The sequence below is a fragment of the Marmota monax genome, unplaced genomic scaffold, assembly GCF_021218885.2.
Source record: "Marmota monax isolate L192 unplaced genomic scaffold, Marmota_monax_Labrador192_F-V1.1 WCK01_AAM20220418_F8-fsc00083, whole genome shotgun sequence".
Lineage (NCBI taxonomy): Eukaryota > Metazoa > Chordata > Mammalia > Rodentia > Sciuridae > Marmota > Marmota monax.
The window spans coordinates 8,077,605-8,095,007 of NW_026692848.1; the positions used below are offsets into that span (position 1 = coordinate 8,077,605).

The 17,403-nt window shown below is 49.2% G+C and overlaps 1 protein-coding gene and 1 non-coding gene across 2 annotated transcripts; one reads left to right on the forward strand and one right to left on the reverse strand.

The window, feature by feature from the left end:
- Positions 1–9,601: 9,601 nt before the first annotated feature.
- Trnav-cac (transfer RNA valine (anticodon CAC)) lies at positions 9,602–9,674 on the reverse strand. The gene has a single exon. It is a non-coding gene; the product is annotated as a tRNA-Val (tRNA).
- Positions 9,675–13,473: 3,799 nt separating this feature from the next.
- Positions 13,474–14,982, forward strand: LOC124095907 (sperm motility kinase 2B-like). Its single transcript, XM_046449321.1, has one exon. The coding sequence runs from the start codon at positions 13,474–13,476 to the stop codon at positions 14,980–14,982; it is 1,509 nt and encodes a 502-aa protein (XP_046305277.1).
- The last annotated feature ends 2,421 nt before the right edge of the window (positions 14,983–17,403 follow it).

Here is a 17,403-nt window from a genome sequence, read left to right on the forward strand (position 1 = left end):
TCATTTTGTGCTGGACTCTAAGAATTATGCAGGCAGTTCCAGGCTTTTGCATTAAAATACAACAAAAACATCTAAAATAATAATGAGGTCCACAGAGAATTTCAGACTTACCTCCTGAATAACTGATGTCACTTAATATCTCTAACTCCCAAATCCCTAGGAAGTCAGAAGAGGAATTATTTTAAATGGGGAAAGTAAGGCTATCTAGGTATCTATCATGTTCAAGTCTAGCTAAATGTCTAGTGAGGCTGAGTCCTGCCATATTTCTCAAATGTAACCCCTCCAACCTTACTCCTCACATCTTGCCCTCTTCTCGCCTGCATTGCACTTGAAGATGTAACTCAAGAAACTGGGACTCTGGTGTCTGTCCTTGCCCCTCCTCTGTTCTTTGCATTTACATTTTTATAACCTTTGGGACATAGGAAGGACATAGGCACTTCACAGCCACATGCATCTCAATCATCAAGTTTTATTATGGGTCCCATGATCGTGGGCGTATTTCTTGTACATCTCTCCTGTTGGTAGAGAACAGGAAGAAAAACAGGATGCACAGGTTATGGTCATGATTTGATTTGATTTCTGCCCCACTCTTCTCTCCCTCCTCAAAGCCACTTGTATCTCAACCCCAAAGATCTTATATCTTAACGCTTATATCTTCCAAGTTGAGACCTTTGGGAAAGCCTTACTGCTTTCCCAGGAAGCCCCAGCGGAGTGGTCTTCCAAGCCCACCTCACGTGCCATGTCAACGCGGGGAGGTCACTGATTTACAAACACTGGTCAACACTCAGACGGCTCTGCACTGTGCCCCGAGCCCCAGAGCGGCTTAGCCAGCCTGGGATGGGGATGGCAGGCACCTGCAGAACAGGCTGTTTTGAAACAATTTTTTTCTCTGGGATTCTTGGCTACTGTTGTGTAGTCTTACATGGCCCTCTTGTTTTATTCTGGATGTCTGACATTAACAAAACATCAGCAATGGTGATAATGTTGGCTCCCAAACACGATTGCTTTTCTTTTAACAGCCAGTCTCTCCCAATGATTTAACTTTCTAAAGAAGGAACTGGCCCCATTTCTAGGATTTAGACGATATTATTAGTATCCCTAATGAGTAGAAGAGGACCCATCCCATCCGATCTCCTGCCCTCTGTGTATCAGATACCTATAATATTACAGATGCAAGAATATGTCGTATTCTTTCAGTAGCAGCATATTTAACTCAAAGAGCTTTGAAGGAAGTGAAGGCTGCTAAGGATATTTGCAGCATTAGTAAGTTGCGTAGAAGCTTGCACAGGCCCAGTGATGCCAACTAGTGGCATCTCCTTTACCCCCCATCTCTAGTAACCCCAAGTAAAAAATGTGCTTGATATTCAGGCACAGCTGCAGTGGAAACCTGCTAGATCTTTCCTCTAACCAGATGGCCAATCCATGCTCTGTGTTTCTTATGTTGAATAAAAACCAGGGTGATCTCAGGAAGTCTGTGGATTGGTCCTCTCTTACTCTATAACAAATGGCCCCCAAACACAGTGGCTTGAATGACAACCATCCCTCACTTCTCACACTTTCTTCAGGCCAGGAATCCAGATAGGGCACAGCAGGGATGGCTTGTCTCTGCCTATGACTCCTGGGGTTGCAGATGGAACCCATGCGTGACCTCTCCATTTGGCCTGGGCTTCCTCAAACACAGTGACCATCCCAAGGAAGAAAGAGCCAGGCAGAGCCCTGCACCTTTCATGACCCAGACTTGGCTGCCTCTCTTCCAGAATGTTCCATTGGCCAAGTCAGTTATGAGGGTCTGCCCTTCCTCAAACAGAGACTATTTAGAGATGAGGAGAGTCACAGTGTGAGAGTGTGTGGGTCAGGAAATATACTGATTCTACCACCTTTGAAAAATACAGTCTGCCACAGGCACCTCCGCCATGCGCTCAGGTTTCCCCATGGAAGTGCTAGATTCGTTACAGACCTCAAATAGCAAAGGCACTTCCCAAATCAGCACGGATCAGATGTCTGGGAGAGGTGACTCCAGGTGGGAGACAGCAGCTCAGAAGACCCAAGAGTTCAGTGTAAGCCCTAGAAGTACTTGCCACCTGGGAAGGAAGACTCTGCTTTGGGGTACATCTGCAGAACACAAGGCTCAGGAATCACAAGCAGCTAATGTGACACCATAAAAACAACAGCCTGCATTTACTGGGCTTGATGGTTTTATTAGCGGAATCTGACCCATCAGACACGCAGCCATGGAAGTGGGGACACCTTTCACAGAGACTCATTGGTAAACAAGGAAGACACATCTCCTATGTCCTGGGAATTGGCACCTGGTTGGAGGAGACGGAAAATGAACAAAACAGAATAAACAAAGCAATGGCTCAACACCAAACATGAGGCAGTGACAGATGTCTTGTAACCCAGGGACAGGTGATGGTGGTGATACCGTTGGCAATGACTGTGCACATTGTAAACAGAGATCACCTCTCCAAGAACCTGAGGTGCACATCAGGCAGTTACTTGGTTTGTGGAGGAAGGACTGGTGTCACTGAGAGAGCACTACTTAGTCACAGCAGTGGCCGGTTGTGACTGCCTGGGCTGGCTCAGCAGCAGAGCCTGGGTTAGGTCTCTGGGTTCCCAGCTGCAGGACATTGCTCTCTAAAAATCACATGTGGTTCCAGGCAGTGAGGAGAGGGTCCAGGTGAGGCCCGAGCTTGTGCCCAGAAACCCTTGAGATCAGGGAAATCAGTGAGGAGCCTGCTGAAAAATGAAGTCTTTCCCTTCATTCACATCAGGAAATGAATTAAAATATATCTTCACATAGTAGATTTGGTCATCAAAGGGTGGATGTTCATGTTCTTTGTGGACTAAATGTGTATTTTTAAAGCTCTCTGACATCAGGATTGTGAAATGTGGATAGTGAAAGTTGAATGAATGAGGGCTTTGATTCTCCCAAACACTGTGCAAGCTCGAAATTTCTCAAACGAAAACTCTGTGAAGAAGGAAGAGAAGAGCTCTCCTCGGACAGTGGATCTCTCTCATTGCCTCTCTTTGGTTGAGAACCATTACTTCTGATACTTTTATAAAATTAAACTTTACAAAAAATACATAGCAGCTGTTTCTGGATCCTGAGTTTTTCTGAAGCCACACGTCGCATGTTGAAGCGATGTGCAGCCTCAGCCTCATCCCTGGTCCCCTGGTCCCTGGAAGGAGGAGGCAGCACCCTCCTCCCTCCTGTCCTCTCTGGATTCTCTGCCCCACCTTCCTGGCTATTGCATTAGACAAGACAACGAGAAACTGAGGAGAAGATCAGTAACAGCTTCTGGCTGTCAAGAATATGTTCACGGTGGTTTGAACCTCTCAGGTAACACTGCACATTGATGTCATTCTCTTAACTGGGAAGAGAGTCAGCAGACCTTGAGCTGCCGGGTTTCCGTTCTCACGACTAAAAGGCTCAGGGGATCACTCCAGTTAAACTGGGCTAACTGGGCTGCACGAAATAACCACACAAGAGTCACAATACCTTTTTCTTTGGGGTCACTGTGACGGCTCCTCTGAACTTAAGGGTCCTCAGAAAGAAAGAGAGCACACGCTGACCCCTTTTATTGAGGAGAAGCTATTCAAATGAGGCAAGGGGTCAAGTTTCAGGGGGCTGAGTATCTTCATGATGTCCACTGTCAGCAGGTTGACTGACACCTGGGTAGGCCACACCCAAGGGCACAGTAAAAGAAGGGGACACACACAAGGCACTTCCATGGAAGATTGTATCCTAAACAGGGCAAGGGGTTATATTACAAGGGAACAGGTGAGCGTAGCTTCACCCATGGGGCTGTAGGAAGACACACCATGCACAAGACACCGACCCTCGCACCCAAGAAGAGTGCCACATTTCTGCGACTGAGTGCCTCAGCACCCAGCCGGGGAGTGTGCCCAGTTACATGTAAGGTTGGTTTCCCACATTGAGCCAACCCAGGACTGCTTGGTGGCCTCGTGGAGGAGCTGTTTGTGCCCCACCTGGTTCTACCTCTCTTTCCTTTGCCCTGGACTTGCAGGACAGCCTCTCCTAGTCTTGGTCTTGCTCCTCTCATCCTGCACCTTCCTCCCCAGCTGCAGGGTCTCCAAATGACTGGAAGGAAAATGACTGGACCGTGCTCACAGTGGGACGTGCTTACAATGCTCTCCAGACAGTGCCACTGTGATTTCCAATTTTTCTTAAATCCTATCCATTTAACTTTCTTTGTAGTGCTTTCCATATTCTCTGAGTTTCCTGTGATGATGACCGTGCCCTCATATTCAAACATGAGAGTAAGACATTATTTTTTAAAGTGGATGTTGTCACTCCCCAACTTAGACCCTTCCCTGGAACTTTGCCGCCTTCTGCATGAAGTGTGTGTCCTGCCCCTGGCCTGGCTGCCCCCTAACGCTGCCTTGATCACTTCTTCCTGATCTCTTTCCCCATCACACCCTCCTTCCTGCCCACCCTCAACTTCCACAGTCCCCACCCACCACCCATGTAGTACTTGGCTCTGCTGTGCCCCGTCCCACTCAGGACTGGTCCAGTTCTCCTGAACCCTTGGTGGATGCCCGCCTTACGTCTCTCCTTTAGGAGAAGTTTCAGCCTGGCCTCTGCTGGCTCCCGGGGAGGCTCTGGGGTGCCCTGTACCCCAATGTCTTCCTAAAGCCATCCACACCCTGCCCACGTGCCATGTTTTGGGGATGATCTTTACTAAACTGAAGGTACCCTGTGGACAGGTTCAATGTTATTGCTGAAGTTTTTTTTCTGACTGATTTGCTCAGTCCCCAGCAAAATTACTTGCTGAATGTTTTTTCGTGTTCCAAGATGTCTATCCAGCAACTTAACAGCACTGGTGAATTTCCAATGAAAACATACTTAGGAACAAGCCAGGGAGGTGTGGTTGATCCTCACTCTGTCTGCAGGGCTTCTTCCCTCGTCTACCAGCAAACTCCTAGTCACCCTTGAGACCTGGTTTAGATGCTAATTCTGTGCAGAACCTTCTTGCCCCAACAACCCCGAGAGCTGGGGACTTTAGGCTGGCTCTACCCACAGTGTGGGATGGCATTGTGTACACATCTGCTCTCCATAGTCCCCTGGGGACTCTGACTGGCCACTGTAGGTGCTTGTTTAATGAAGGAAGGAAGGAAGGAAGGAAGGTCTCAGTGCCAGAAGTGCTGGTTCAGTGCAGGATGGGTAGCCGTGGGAGCCCTGGAGAGCTTCACATGGCTTTGGCCCTGGGGCACGCCCCCACCATGGGCACATGGGGTGGGCTGGGGGGAGGGCTGCCTGCCCAGAGCAAGCCCCGTTCTCCTCCACTGGGTCATGTGGGCCACAAAGCTCGCCAAGAGTCCCCACATGCTGGCCAGCCTGTCTTCCCACGCACCACCCCAGAGTCTCCATTATTTTTGATTCTCCCTGCTGGTCCTTGGTCCAGGATTTTGCCAGGCCTGACACCAAAGAGTCACAGAGTGTCACCCTTCAGGAATGTAAGAGGATTCTGGTCCCATGGCTGCAGTTAATCATATGCTCTGCAAAGGCAGGGAGCTCATTTGGGGAAAATACAGTTTTTCCTTTTCATGCATTTGCTGCTTTCTCCAAACAAACTCTAGGAGAGACTGCATCATCAGCAACTTGACAATTTGGAACTGAAATAGAGAGTCTAGAATCTGGGAGTTCATGTCTCCTCTGATTGAAAAAATAAAAATTCTTTGAAGTGCCTAAATCTGCACTTGGCAGTGCTTTCCTCTGGAACCCTTTCATTTTCCACAGACCAAGCTGAGGCAAAGAAGTCGTCCTTCACCCTTTGCCGTTGAGATCCTCTGCCCTCTAGACTTTTCACATAAGCTGTTCCAAAGAAGGATGGAGGCCCTTCGCCATGCAGACCAGGGGGAAGAAGCCCTCTGCCTCCCCCTCAGCTCCTTCATTGTCCTGTCCCTATGCAAAGTGACACATGCCACAGACCACAACATCCGTCCTGTGCCTTTGAAGTGCTGCATGATGGGAAATGGGGGCAGGCATGGGCTAGGTGACCGTCACCTGGGCATCCATCTTGTGAGACTCCCAGTCTCCTTCACAGGTGTCCAAGTGAGGGTTGGAGTGCTTACTTCAGGATATTTAATTCTCTATAGCCAACAGGGAGAGGTGCATCTTGCTCCTTCCATGAATTGTCACCTCCGTGTCATGGTGGTAATGGCAAAGGCCAGTTGACATGTACTAGAGTCCTATACAGAGGGAAGAACCACTTGAAGTTTGGGAGACGTGAGGGTAAGCTAAGTGTGCTGAAGGCTGCTTCACCCTACAGTAAACAAATCCACAGCACCTCATATCCCAAGAGAATAATCAGACCAGGCCTCCCTAGCAGCTCCCTCACAGACACTCTGGGGACTGTATGCCTGTTGGCAACTGGACTTTGCATTTTCGTGAACCTGGAAAGTTAGACATTTTGGGGTCTGCGGAGGTTTTGTGCTTTATGAATGGAGATTAGAATGTCTTCCAATCACCCTGTGGTCCCGGAGGGACTGCCTACGCAGGCCTGAGGAAGTGACCCACAGGGTACACTTCAGGTGGAAATGTTGTCAGACACGTAAACTGGACATTTTACCCGGATTGTTCTTCTCCAAGTTAGGCTGCCTTTTGCTTAAAAATTCTTATTCTGAGGAGGGTGCTCATGAGCAAGCACTTGCTCACAGGAGTTTGAAAGCTGAAGATGAGGCCGAGGGGCATCTGTCTTATCTTCTCTTGAAGAAATATAAGAAGAAACTGGACCAGCATGGCTCATACCTTGGGCAGGACACTGACGTCCTCTGTGTGGTATTTTCTAAGACTGAAGAAGTAAGACGGAGGGAATGGAGCATGGGTTATTTTTTATTTTCTAGCTTTGGCTTGTTTGATGGACTGTGGTGGTCTTGTTCAGGCCACGGAGCAGGTCTCACGTTTGGGGTAGGGGAAAGGAATGGATGTTCTCCACCTCAGTCCCTGGGGAGAGGGTGAACCCTGGGGTAGGGTGTCTGGGAAGGGAAGACCTCTCTCTTTTTGCACTGGGGAGGGAGAATCCAGCTCTACTGAGCTTGGAGCACTGCCACAGGCCAGGTGGTGGGTGGGACCTGGGCGCTGCTGGGGATATGAGATGGGATCCAGGCAGGAAGCCCCCTGGAGCACAACCCCCAGGGTCAGGCTGGTCCTTTGCTTGGACCTGAGAGTGCAGCTGTAGGTTGCTCTAGGAGCTGTCCTTCCCTGAACACAAACACTCTGAGAAAGTGCTGTTTCTGCAGAACCCTATCTCACTCATGCCACGGAGAGCTAGAGGCACTGGCATATTTTCCTTGGAGTCACTGGGAGCCAGTGGAGACCCTGGCAAGGGAGCCAGGGAAACTTAGAAACTCATTCTGACCATGTAGTATAATGGGTAGCTTCTCAAATGGCCCATGATGGTCCCAGCCTGGCGCTCATGCCCTCGTGAATCACCTCCCCTTGAGGATGGGCCAGAGACTTGCTCCTCACCAAGACAATAGAGCAAAGCTGGTGGAATGTCACCTCTGTGACCAGGCTGTATGAGATTGTCACTTCTGTCTGGCTAGCCAACTCTTGCCTTCTCAGCTTGTTCCCAGCAAGTCATATTGGAGAGGCCCATTGGCAAGAAACTGAGGGTAGACCCTGGTCAATACCCTGCAGGCAACCAGCTGAGCCTGTGCAGGAATCCTTCCCAGTGGGGCCTCTAGATGGACCTCTGAGGCTTACTGACTGGACCTTGGAGCAGAGGAGGCGACTAAGCTGTGTTTGGAGCCTGAGTCTCAGCAATCGTGGAATAGTACACATGTCTTGTTTCAAACTCTAGTGTGTGATACGTGGTGACAGATGACTAGTACACGTGGTGTCTTTTTTTTATGCTTTTCCTCTTTCTTTTTTTCATTTTTAAATTCTTTTTAGATATTCACGACAGTAGAGCATATTTTGACATAGTATACATACCTGGAGTGAAACTTCCCATCCTTGTGGTTGTACATGATGTGGAGTTTCATGGATTGTGTATTCATATATGAACATAGGAAAGTCATGTCTGACTCATTCTACTATCTTTCCTATTCCTATCTTCCCTCCCTTCCCTTCATTCCCCTTTGTCTAATCCAATGAACTTCTATTCTTCCCTCCCCTCTCTATTGTGTGTTAGCATCCACATATCACAGAGAACATTTGGCCTTTGGTTTTGGGGATTGACTTATTCACTTAGAATGGTAGTCTCCAGTTCTATCCATTTACCAGCAAATGCCATGATTTCATTCTTCTTTATGCTTGAGTAATATTCCATTGTGTATATGTACCACATTTTTTTTATCCATTCATCTGTTGAAGGGTGTTCCATGGCTTAGCTAATGTGACTTGAGCTGCTATAAACATTGATAGGGTTGTGTTACTATAGAATGCTCGACATTTCCTCAGTCTTACTTCTTCAGTTTTAGAAACTGCCACATAGAGGACATCAGTCCTTTGGAAGTATGCCAAGGAGTGGGAAAACTGGGTCAAACGGTGGTTCCATTCCAGGTTTTCTAAGGAATCTCCATCCTGCTTTCCAGAGTGGTTATACCAATATGCAGTCCCACCAGCAATGGATGAGTGTGCCTTTCCTCCCACATTCTCCACAACATTCATCGTTACTTATATTCTTGATAATTGCCATTCTGACTGGAACAAGTGGTGTCTTGAAAACACAAATATTCAAGGTGACTTGATGGGGTGGGACAGGGCTGGTACTGGCAGTGAGGACACCAGGGGATTTTGCTGTAAAAAACACGCTATTAAGAAAAAGCACAATTTATCTTGTGGTCGCAGATTGCTGAGGCTACAGAAAGTGGCTTATTTGAGAAGTGGGTGAATTCTTACCTCTCAAAACAATGTCTTTCACCCTTTACTGGGAACCGCTCACTCTCTCCTGCTCTCCTTCTCCTGGCCTCCCACCTGCGAGCTGCCTTTCTGGGTGGGTGGCTTAGTTGAACCCTGGGCCTGTCTTTGAGTCAGTTTATCCAAACACATTGACTCCCACTGACTCCTTTCATCGCATCTGGAACCCTCTACACTCAGGTTTCCGCTCGTGCTCAGGACTGGGTTTGGGTACGTCATATTCCAAGTAGAACCGGACCTGGAAGCCCTCATAGGTCTAGAAGGGGGAATGGGACAAGGAATGCAGCTGTTTAAGAGGGACTTGATTACTGCATTATTGATCCAGAATTGATTATTAACAGGAGCAGATGATGACATTTAAGGGAACATTATACAACTTTAAAAGTCAAAGACTTTGGAGGACAGCCATGCTCCCAGGGCCTGCTAGTTGGGATCACTGATTTGGACAGAATCCAGGGTGGGACACAGGCTACAATGCAGGCCAACCCATTTTGGCCACGTCCTTTGGCCTGGTTCTTTAAGTAGGCATGGCCTTAGGCATCATTCACAAATGTGGCAATCAGATGAAGGTCACCACCACAGGCGTGGAGAAAGTCCAGGGTCCTTCATCATCTAGGAAGCTGCCATGTCCTGCTCCATGCTTCTCAGCCTAACTTTATCTGATGAAGATGAAGCCTATTTCTTTTCTTTTCTTTCTTTATTTTTTTTTCTTTGTGGTGCTGGGGATTGAACCCAGGACCTTGTGCTTGTGAGGCAAGCACTCTACCAACTGAGCTATACCCCAGCCCTGAAGCCTACTTTCTTAACATGTTCTCACTTGGTTGGAATTCAGTTAAGGTGGATAATTTGGATATTTTAACATTTAAAGTTGGAGTTATATTAACTTTAATGCTTCACCAGATTTTCATTGTAATTTCCCAGGAAAAGTGTCTGATGGCTTTTTAAGCGATTTTCGTGATGTTAGGAGCTCTGCTTATTTACCTTCATGCTTGGGAAACCCTGGGAAATATTTCTGCAATGACCAAGAGTCTGTGCTTAGGAAAGACTCACATTTTGTTATCAACATAGTTTTTTGCTTAATTTCCTGTATATCAAAATGTCTGAATTAAGATTGTTTAATATAAACTCTCTGGAAGGTTTTCATTAATACACCAGCCATTTATACCACCTCATTCTGAAAGACCAAAAACAATGACAAGAAAAATTGCCTGAAAGTAAAGAAAGATAAAAGGATCCACTTGCTCATGCCTGAGCCCCACACAAATGTTCCCAGGCCAGAATCATCAACGAGGCCTGGAGATTAAGTGATCCTCTGCAAGTTCTTGCATAGGCAGCCTTGGGGGCTCTCTCAGCTGGTCCAGATGCCTTTGTCTGGAGCCAGCTTTGGCCTGGATCTTGGAGCTGGCCTGGTACAAAGAAGGGATAGGGCTGCAGACTTTGGAACCAAGAATGCACATGAGCATCAAACAGAACAGGAAGAATGGGGAGAGACTGGGCACAAAGGAGGGAAAGTGCTGCAGCAATGAGATTTTTGGAGCAACTTCACGATGAGCAGGAGCCAGGACATGCAGAAGATGGGAGAGAAGGCAGAAGCCCAGAAGATCCTGGCAGGTGCAGAGACCTGTGCATGGCTCTGACCTCTTGGCTCTGGGTGGCAAGAAAGGATGAAGGCAGACTCAGCACAGGGTCCCCAATCCCAGAAGGGAGTTTAGAGAGTAGCCAAGACGGAAGCAGAGGGCTGGTAGCTGTTCAGGAAACCTATCTTATTTCTTTTTGAATTAATGAATGAAAGAATGCATGACATTGGGTGGATCTGAGATATCCTTCATTGATTGGGCCAGGTCTGTAAAGGACACTGTATGCTTGACATGGACAGTCACCAGATAATGCAACGGAACTGTTATCAGTAGCTCGGGACAATTTCATCCTCGGGGTGGGAAAAAGAACACAGAGTTATTTTTTTGTTAGGATTTTTTTTTTATCTTATTGCTTTTTTCTCTTTCGCTGGCCAGAAAATCTGTCATGGTTGGATATAAGGTGTCCCCCCAAAGCTCCTGTGTTAAGGCAGGAATATCCCAAGATAAAGTGATTGGATTATGAGAGCTGCGACCTCATCAGCTCATCCTGGTTTGAAAAGACTCACTGGGTGTAACTGTAGGAAGGTGGGACCTGGCTGGAAAAGGTGGTCGTAGGGGACATTCCCTGAGGGTCGCATCTGCCCTGAAGCCCTTGCCCTTCCTCTTTCTCTGCTTCCTGGCTGCTAGAGCAGAGCTCCTCCATCATGCTCTTCCACCACGGTATCTAGGAAGAATCAACCGACGAGGCCTCACTTGGTCCCGGGGTAATGGAGCCAGCCCACTGGGGACTAAATCTCTGAAACCATGAGCCCAGATACATTTTCCTCCTCTACGTTGTTCTTGTCAGGTATTTTGGTCACAGCAATGAAAACCTGACTGACAGTATGTTTTTCATTTTTCTCTTAAATACCATTCTCTTCTTTCAAGGGTCAGGATGGATCTGTTTTTAGGGGGCCTGCAGCTTGTACACGTTGGGAGAGGTTTTTCCACTTTAAGGAAAGAGCATTAAATTTTTAATATAAAATTAGATATAAAAGTGAAAATATTAATTTGAAAGGAAAAAAGAAGCCACAGTATGTTACACACTTAAAAAAAAGATGTTGAATACAAATTGTCTTAAGGTCTAAAAAATTATTGCACTATTTTTATTAATTAACTGTCTGACTACATAATATCTTTTTTCCCACTTCTTGGTCATAAATCTGATTTCCTTTTCACATGGCAAAAAAAATTTATGATATTTTCTATAGAGAAAATCAAAAGACACTTAAGTCTTCCTTTGGGCACAAATGGTTTGCTGTCCTGCTTTCTGAGAGGTTAGAAAAGTCTCCTTTACATGACCACCTGTATCTGGCGATGCTGCGTCAGGTCTCGGGATGTTATGGAGAATGAGGACGCCTCTGCCCAGCTCCTCTCAGGCAGGGACTGTTAGACATAAGCTGACTTTCTGTAGGACTGTTCCAAATTTGTGGCCTGCAAACACAGACATTCTAAGAAATCCTATTTTGCATGTTTCCCATCAGAGAAGTGCAAAGCTGTATAACATATTTGTAGTTCTAAGGACTGTATTATGGAATGTATTCCCAGTTTAAAAAAGAACTTGAACTTCCAATAGGCATCGATGAGGAACAAACCCTCTGCTTGTACTTTTCATGCCTGATGTTGGAAGGACCCATTTATGTTCCAGAGATCCCTGTGTCCTAGTAGCCCTGTGCCTGGCCTGGTGAGGACGGTTCCTGAAAGCTGTTACTGTATCAGGACAGCTGGCAACAATGTAGCAAATGGGCTTGGGGTGGAGTGTGACCAAGGGGAAGGGGAAGTGCACAGGGATCCTGGCCAAGAGCTGCCAATACACCACCAAAGACGTGGGGTCACATGGTCCCACTGCCATCCCGGAAGAGCTGAGCAAATATAGAGCTCGGAGATTTGCTCGAAGCCCCTGGACCACAGAGCTATTTTTAACTTCTTTTCTTTTGTGCACATCTTATTTCCTTTGGGCATTTTAGCGGAATTCCACATATTGGCATTAAGTACTTAGGAGTTTTCAATTATATTTGTTACTGTTATTTAGAAAGTACAACATTTTTCAAAGGTAAAAATTACTCAGGTTAGTACAGAAATACAAGGGACAAGTGGCTTGCCTTCCAGAGCTTCTAAGGAGAAATCTGATGAGCATCTTATGGGGAAATGATGACCACATCTTCCTCCCTCTTAACTCCATAGGTATAAAGGCTGCTCTACATGGCACCTTCTGAGAGTGATCCCCATCATCATCACCTGAGAGGTGGTCCCCTGAATGGGCAGCTCTCTGTCAACATAAAATAGAGAAACAGACTCCAGATGACCACTGGAGGCCCCTGACTCTTCCTTCAGGAACAAAGCTGTAGTATCAGAAAGTGGATGAGGGGTTACCACACTTTTGATGGCAACTCTTTCAAGAGAAAGGAATTGAATACCTTGAGTTCAGATAGGACAAGGTCTTCCAAAGCCCAAAGTCAGTAGAAATTTGGAAACATGAAATGACAAGTCCATTGAGCTAGTGTACAAACGTTAACTTCTAAACAAGCAAACATCAGTCTCCACACCCCACTGGAGCAAAAAACATCTGGAGTCCTTTTCTATTCTTATTCTGAAAATGGAAAAAGTTCTGGAGGCCCCAGAGGGAGAGGACCACTGGGGATATGTCCAGCCATGACTGGGCCATTTCTAGCTCTGACCTCACAAGGAGCCATTGTGAGGAATCTCAAACAGCCAGTATATAAGGGGGTGGCTGAGGCTGGGTTTTGTCCACAAGTACAGGAAGCTCTTGGTGGTGACCTGTCGGACTCCCAGATAGTTAGTGCGCTTGGTGGTTGGCGGTCGGTGGTTGTGGTCTGTGGATATTGGTTTTTTGATTTGGGTTTTTTGTTTTGTCTGGTTTTGGTTTTTGATTTTGATTTATTGTTTTGGTTTGTTATTTTTTTTTCCAGTTAGCATCCTTAGTGGGTGTTCCTGCTCAGGGTGTCCATGGTTAGCAAGAGTAGTCAGTCTAGAGTAGCGTTGTGGGGGCCGGGCTCCTGCCAGGAGCCAGGCTTCCTGGACCAGTATGAGGTCCTGAGGGCCATTGGGCATGGCGAGTTTGGTCAGGTCTACCTGGCCCGCCATCGCCTCACGGGGGCAGAGGCGGCAGTGAAAGTCCTGAAGACGGTGACGCAGGACATCTCGGACCTCTCCGAACCTCTAATGTTGAGGAGCCTGGAGCACCCCAACGTGATCCAGCTCTTTCAGGTGATGAGGACCAGGAAGAACCTGTACGTGGTGATGGAGTACACAGGTGGGGGACAGCTACTTGAGTACATCCCCCCTGGTGGCATGCAGCAGAAGGAGGCCTGCAGACTCTTCAGGCAGATCGTGTGTGCCCTGGGCCACTGCCATGACAAGGGCATTGTGCACAGGGACCTGAAGCCAGCGAACATCATGCTGGATGCCAGAGGACATGTGAAACTCATCGACTTCGGCTTCAGCACCAGGTTCACGGCCGGACAGAAGCTGAATGACTTATGGGGTACTCTGGCCTACATCGCCCCAGAAATTGTCCTGAAGCAAGAGTATGAGGGCCCCCCAGCGGACATCTGGAGCCTGGGCGTCATTCTCTACTGTATGTTGACGGGGAGCCACCCATTCAGGGGGGACACCCCTCAGGAGATGCTGATGAGGATCCTTCTGGCCAGGTTCCAGGTGCCCAGCTCTGTTCCCGTCAAAGCACGAAGGCTCATCCGCCAGATCCTCGTCCTGAACCCCAAGAAGCGACCCACAGTGAAGCAGATCCTGCAGCACCCATGGCTGCGGCAGGGTGAGCCGTGTGCACCCCATCCTTCCAGCCAGGCCCTCCCCACACGCCCAGACCCCGCCATCCTGACCATGCTGTTCGACCTGGGTTTTGATCCCTACCAAACCTGGGTGTCTCTGGCCAAGAGGAAGTTCGATGTGGTCATGGCGACGTACCTCATCCTGAAGCACCAGCAAGGCCAGGGGGTAGGGAGCGCCTTCCAGGGGCAGCCTGTGCCTCAGTGGCTTAGGCCTCGCCAGCGCCCCGAGAATCTCTCCAATGTCCCTGTCCTCCCACAGAGGAGCGCCAGCCAGCCTGCCCTGCGCACCTTCCCCTTGCCCTCTGAGTATCCGCTGCCCGAGGACGCCCAACAGCCAGGGCACAGGGACATCAGGGGTGGCAGCCTGCCTGCCATTCCTCTGCGCTGCCCGCCTGCAGGGGCCCCCACTCTCCGCAGCTGCTCCCAGTCTGACTCTGGCTTCCCCAGGCCCGAGCCCTCCAGGGTCCTCGTCTGGTGGTCCAGGGCACACAGCAGCTCCTCCTCCCTGGACACAGCCCCGAGGCAAGGCCCTGGCCACACCAATGGCTGGAAACAGGTGAGGAGCAGGATCGCTGCCTGTGTCCGAGCCCTGTGCTGCTGCTGCGTGCCACGTGTCAGCAATAAAGTGGTTCCAATGTCACAGAGAAGCGACGTGCCACACCCATAGACGGCCTGCCTCCAAGGAAGTGGAGAGCCAGACAGACAGACAGCGCCAGCGGACGGCCGTCTCTCCTCTGCCCCCACCTGCGGAAGACCTCAGAGGTTGTTCTGCCTGGGACACTTTGCCCTGCCCCTCTGTCCTTTCCCATGATTCTTCTCAGATGTTTCTTAATAAATTGGTTTCAAATTGGATCCTAACATTTTTTTCCAAAGATTAAAATGTAGGCTGATGAAAATAAAGGTGGGGCCTCAGGCTGAGCACAGGGGCCCACCAGCTGTCCTCTCCAAGGCCTGGACCTCTGTGCCTCCTTCTTTAGTGTAGATAGGGACTCCGTGGCCGTGAACAAGAATAGATGGTGCTCACTAGCCTTGAGCCAGTACGGAGCATTCATCTGCTCTGAGCTAATGCAGACAGTGTGGAAGGAGTCTCTCATGGAGCCAGTGTAGACATGACTTGGCAACCTTGGCCAGGATGACCCTCCTTCAGGATTGTGCACAGAGTGGGTGTCAAGTGCTGGATAAATCACTTCTAAGAAGGCCTGAGTGACCTCAGTGTTCTATGGCATCATCTTCATGAGCCTGTGTGCAGGGAAGGAGGTGGGCCATAGCAGTGTGGGCTGCCTTCCCACCTGTCACTCTGCCTCCCACCCAACATTGTGACTGTTGGTAAAGGTGTTGGACGGGGCATACACAATGTTTCTGGAGAGGAGATGTCAATCATGTTATGGATACAATTTTGTGCTTTTACTCACCCACATTTTTAATAGTTTTTTTTCATATTACCACCTGGGACATTAATGCAGGTTCCCACCCTCCTCACCTTGATGTACAGGTCTGCGTGATCTGCCCCAGGACTCACATGTTGCACTGTGGACATGTGGGTTCCTGGTCTGCCTCTGTGGTTATAGACTCGGTTTATTTAATGGACAGGACACCTCCTTGGACCTCTCATCACCTTGCCAGGGAGGCTGGTTGCTTCAACTCTACACAAATATCCTTCTGCCAGGCTCACCAGGGTGCTTGGCACAGCCTCAAGACATCTGATAAAAAGGTTAAAAAAGATGAAGCAAGGAGACCAGGTCCTGGTACCCCAGACAGAAGAGTTAGAGCCCAGCTGAGTGTGATTTGTGTCCAGCAGTCAGAAGCCAGTGTTCAGTGCCTCTGTTCTGTGCAGCCAGCCAGAAGCTCCCCACAGATGCATCTGCAGAGCGGCCACCAGCACATGCAGTCTGTAGCTCCCAGGTGGTGAGGACTTCCACCAAAACAGTGGCTCTTTTCCCCACCATGCCAGTAGCAGAAGTCCAGGACCTGGTCCTTCCTGGGCAGGAGTCCCGGCTGTGAGCGGTAGACAAGGAGAGCCCTCAGTGGTTGCAGGGGTAGAGTCTCAGCCCTGGGGTGTAGCACAATCCTCTCATTTAATAGCCCAGGATGGAAGAGAAGGAGGAGCCCTGCAGGGAGAGGTAAGGAGGAGAGGGAGTGGGCAGGGAGCTCCACGGAGGAAGCAGAAAGCAGGAGACGACTCTAGACCCGCTCCCGATCCCACGGGTAGGAGGAGACCGGCCATGGCGCACCTCATGACGGCCCATCCAGGAGGAGCCTGGAGACCACAGGAAGGGCACTGGCATCATGCACACTGGGACCACGGGGAATTCTGCAGGTGGGAAAGATGCCAAGCTCAGCTTGGAGCAAAGTGACGCTTCAGGGGCCATGAAACATCAGCATGTGGCAGGCGCAGGGTTTATTTATTTGCCTGTGCCCTCTTGGCCACTGCTGGCTGGAAAAGGAAGATCCACACCAGCATCTGCCCTTGTTTCATCTGCAGAGAGAGGCCACCATCTGTCACAGGGCTCAAGGAGCACTGGGGAAGGGGACCATGGACACGGGGAGCCCGTGGCTGGAATGCATCAGGGCTCTTGGAATTGCTGGTGCCTTTTCTCCACTTGCCACTGTGTGGCAGCTGCTGGAGGGCACGCTAGACACTGGGACGCCGAGTTCCACTGGAAGAGATGCTTATGCCCACAGGTGTGTGGTGCTCCATGGTGAGCACTCTGCACAGAGGGGCTCATGGGGCCCGGGCACCAACTCAAGGCAGAGGGTGGGGCGGGGCAGAGGTGAGGGCACTCAGAGTGCTCAGAGGAAGAAGGACAGTGCAGAGAAAGAGTTGTGGACAGTACTGCCAGTGGCCAGAAGGAGAGATGCAAGGACGGTGCACCCAGGCACTGGGGACAGGCACGCCTGTGTCCCACTGAGGCATGGCAAGGTCCTCTGTCATTGCCCCATTTGGAAGCATTCTTGATGACTTCAGTGGTCTTCCTTGATGACATGAGAGCCTCTCAGGGATGAGCATCAGGACAGGAAGCAAGTCCTAAAGTGGCTGCACACAAGTGGAGACGCCCCTGTGGGTCTCAGGAGATGTCCCCACGGGCCC

Bases quoted from the DNA above. Each gene is read 5' to 3' on its own strand.
- LOC124095907 (XM_046449321.1), top strand. From the start codon at position 13,474: ATGGTTAGCAAGAGTAGTCAGTCTAGAGTAGCGTTGTGGGGGCCGGGC.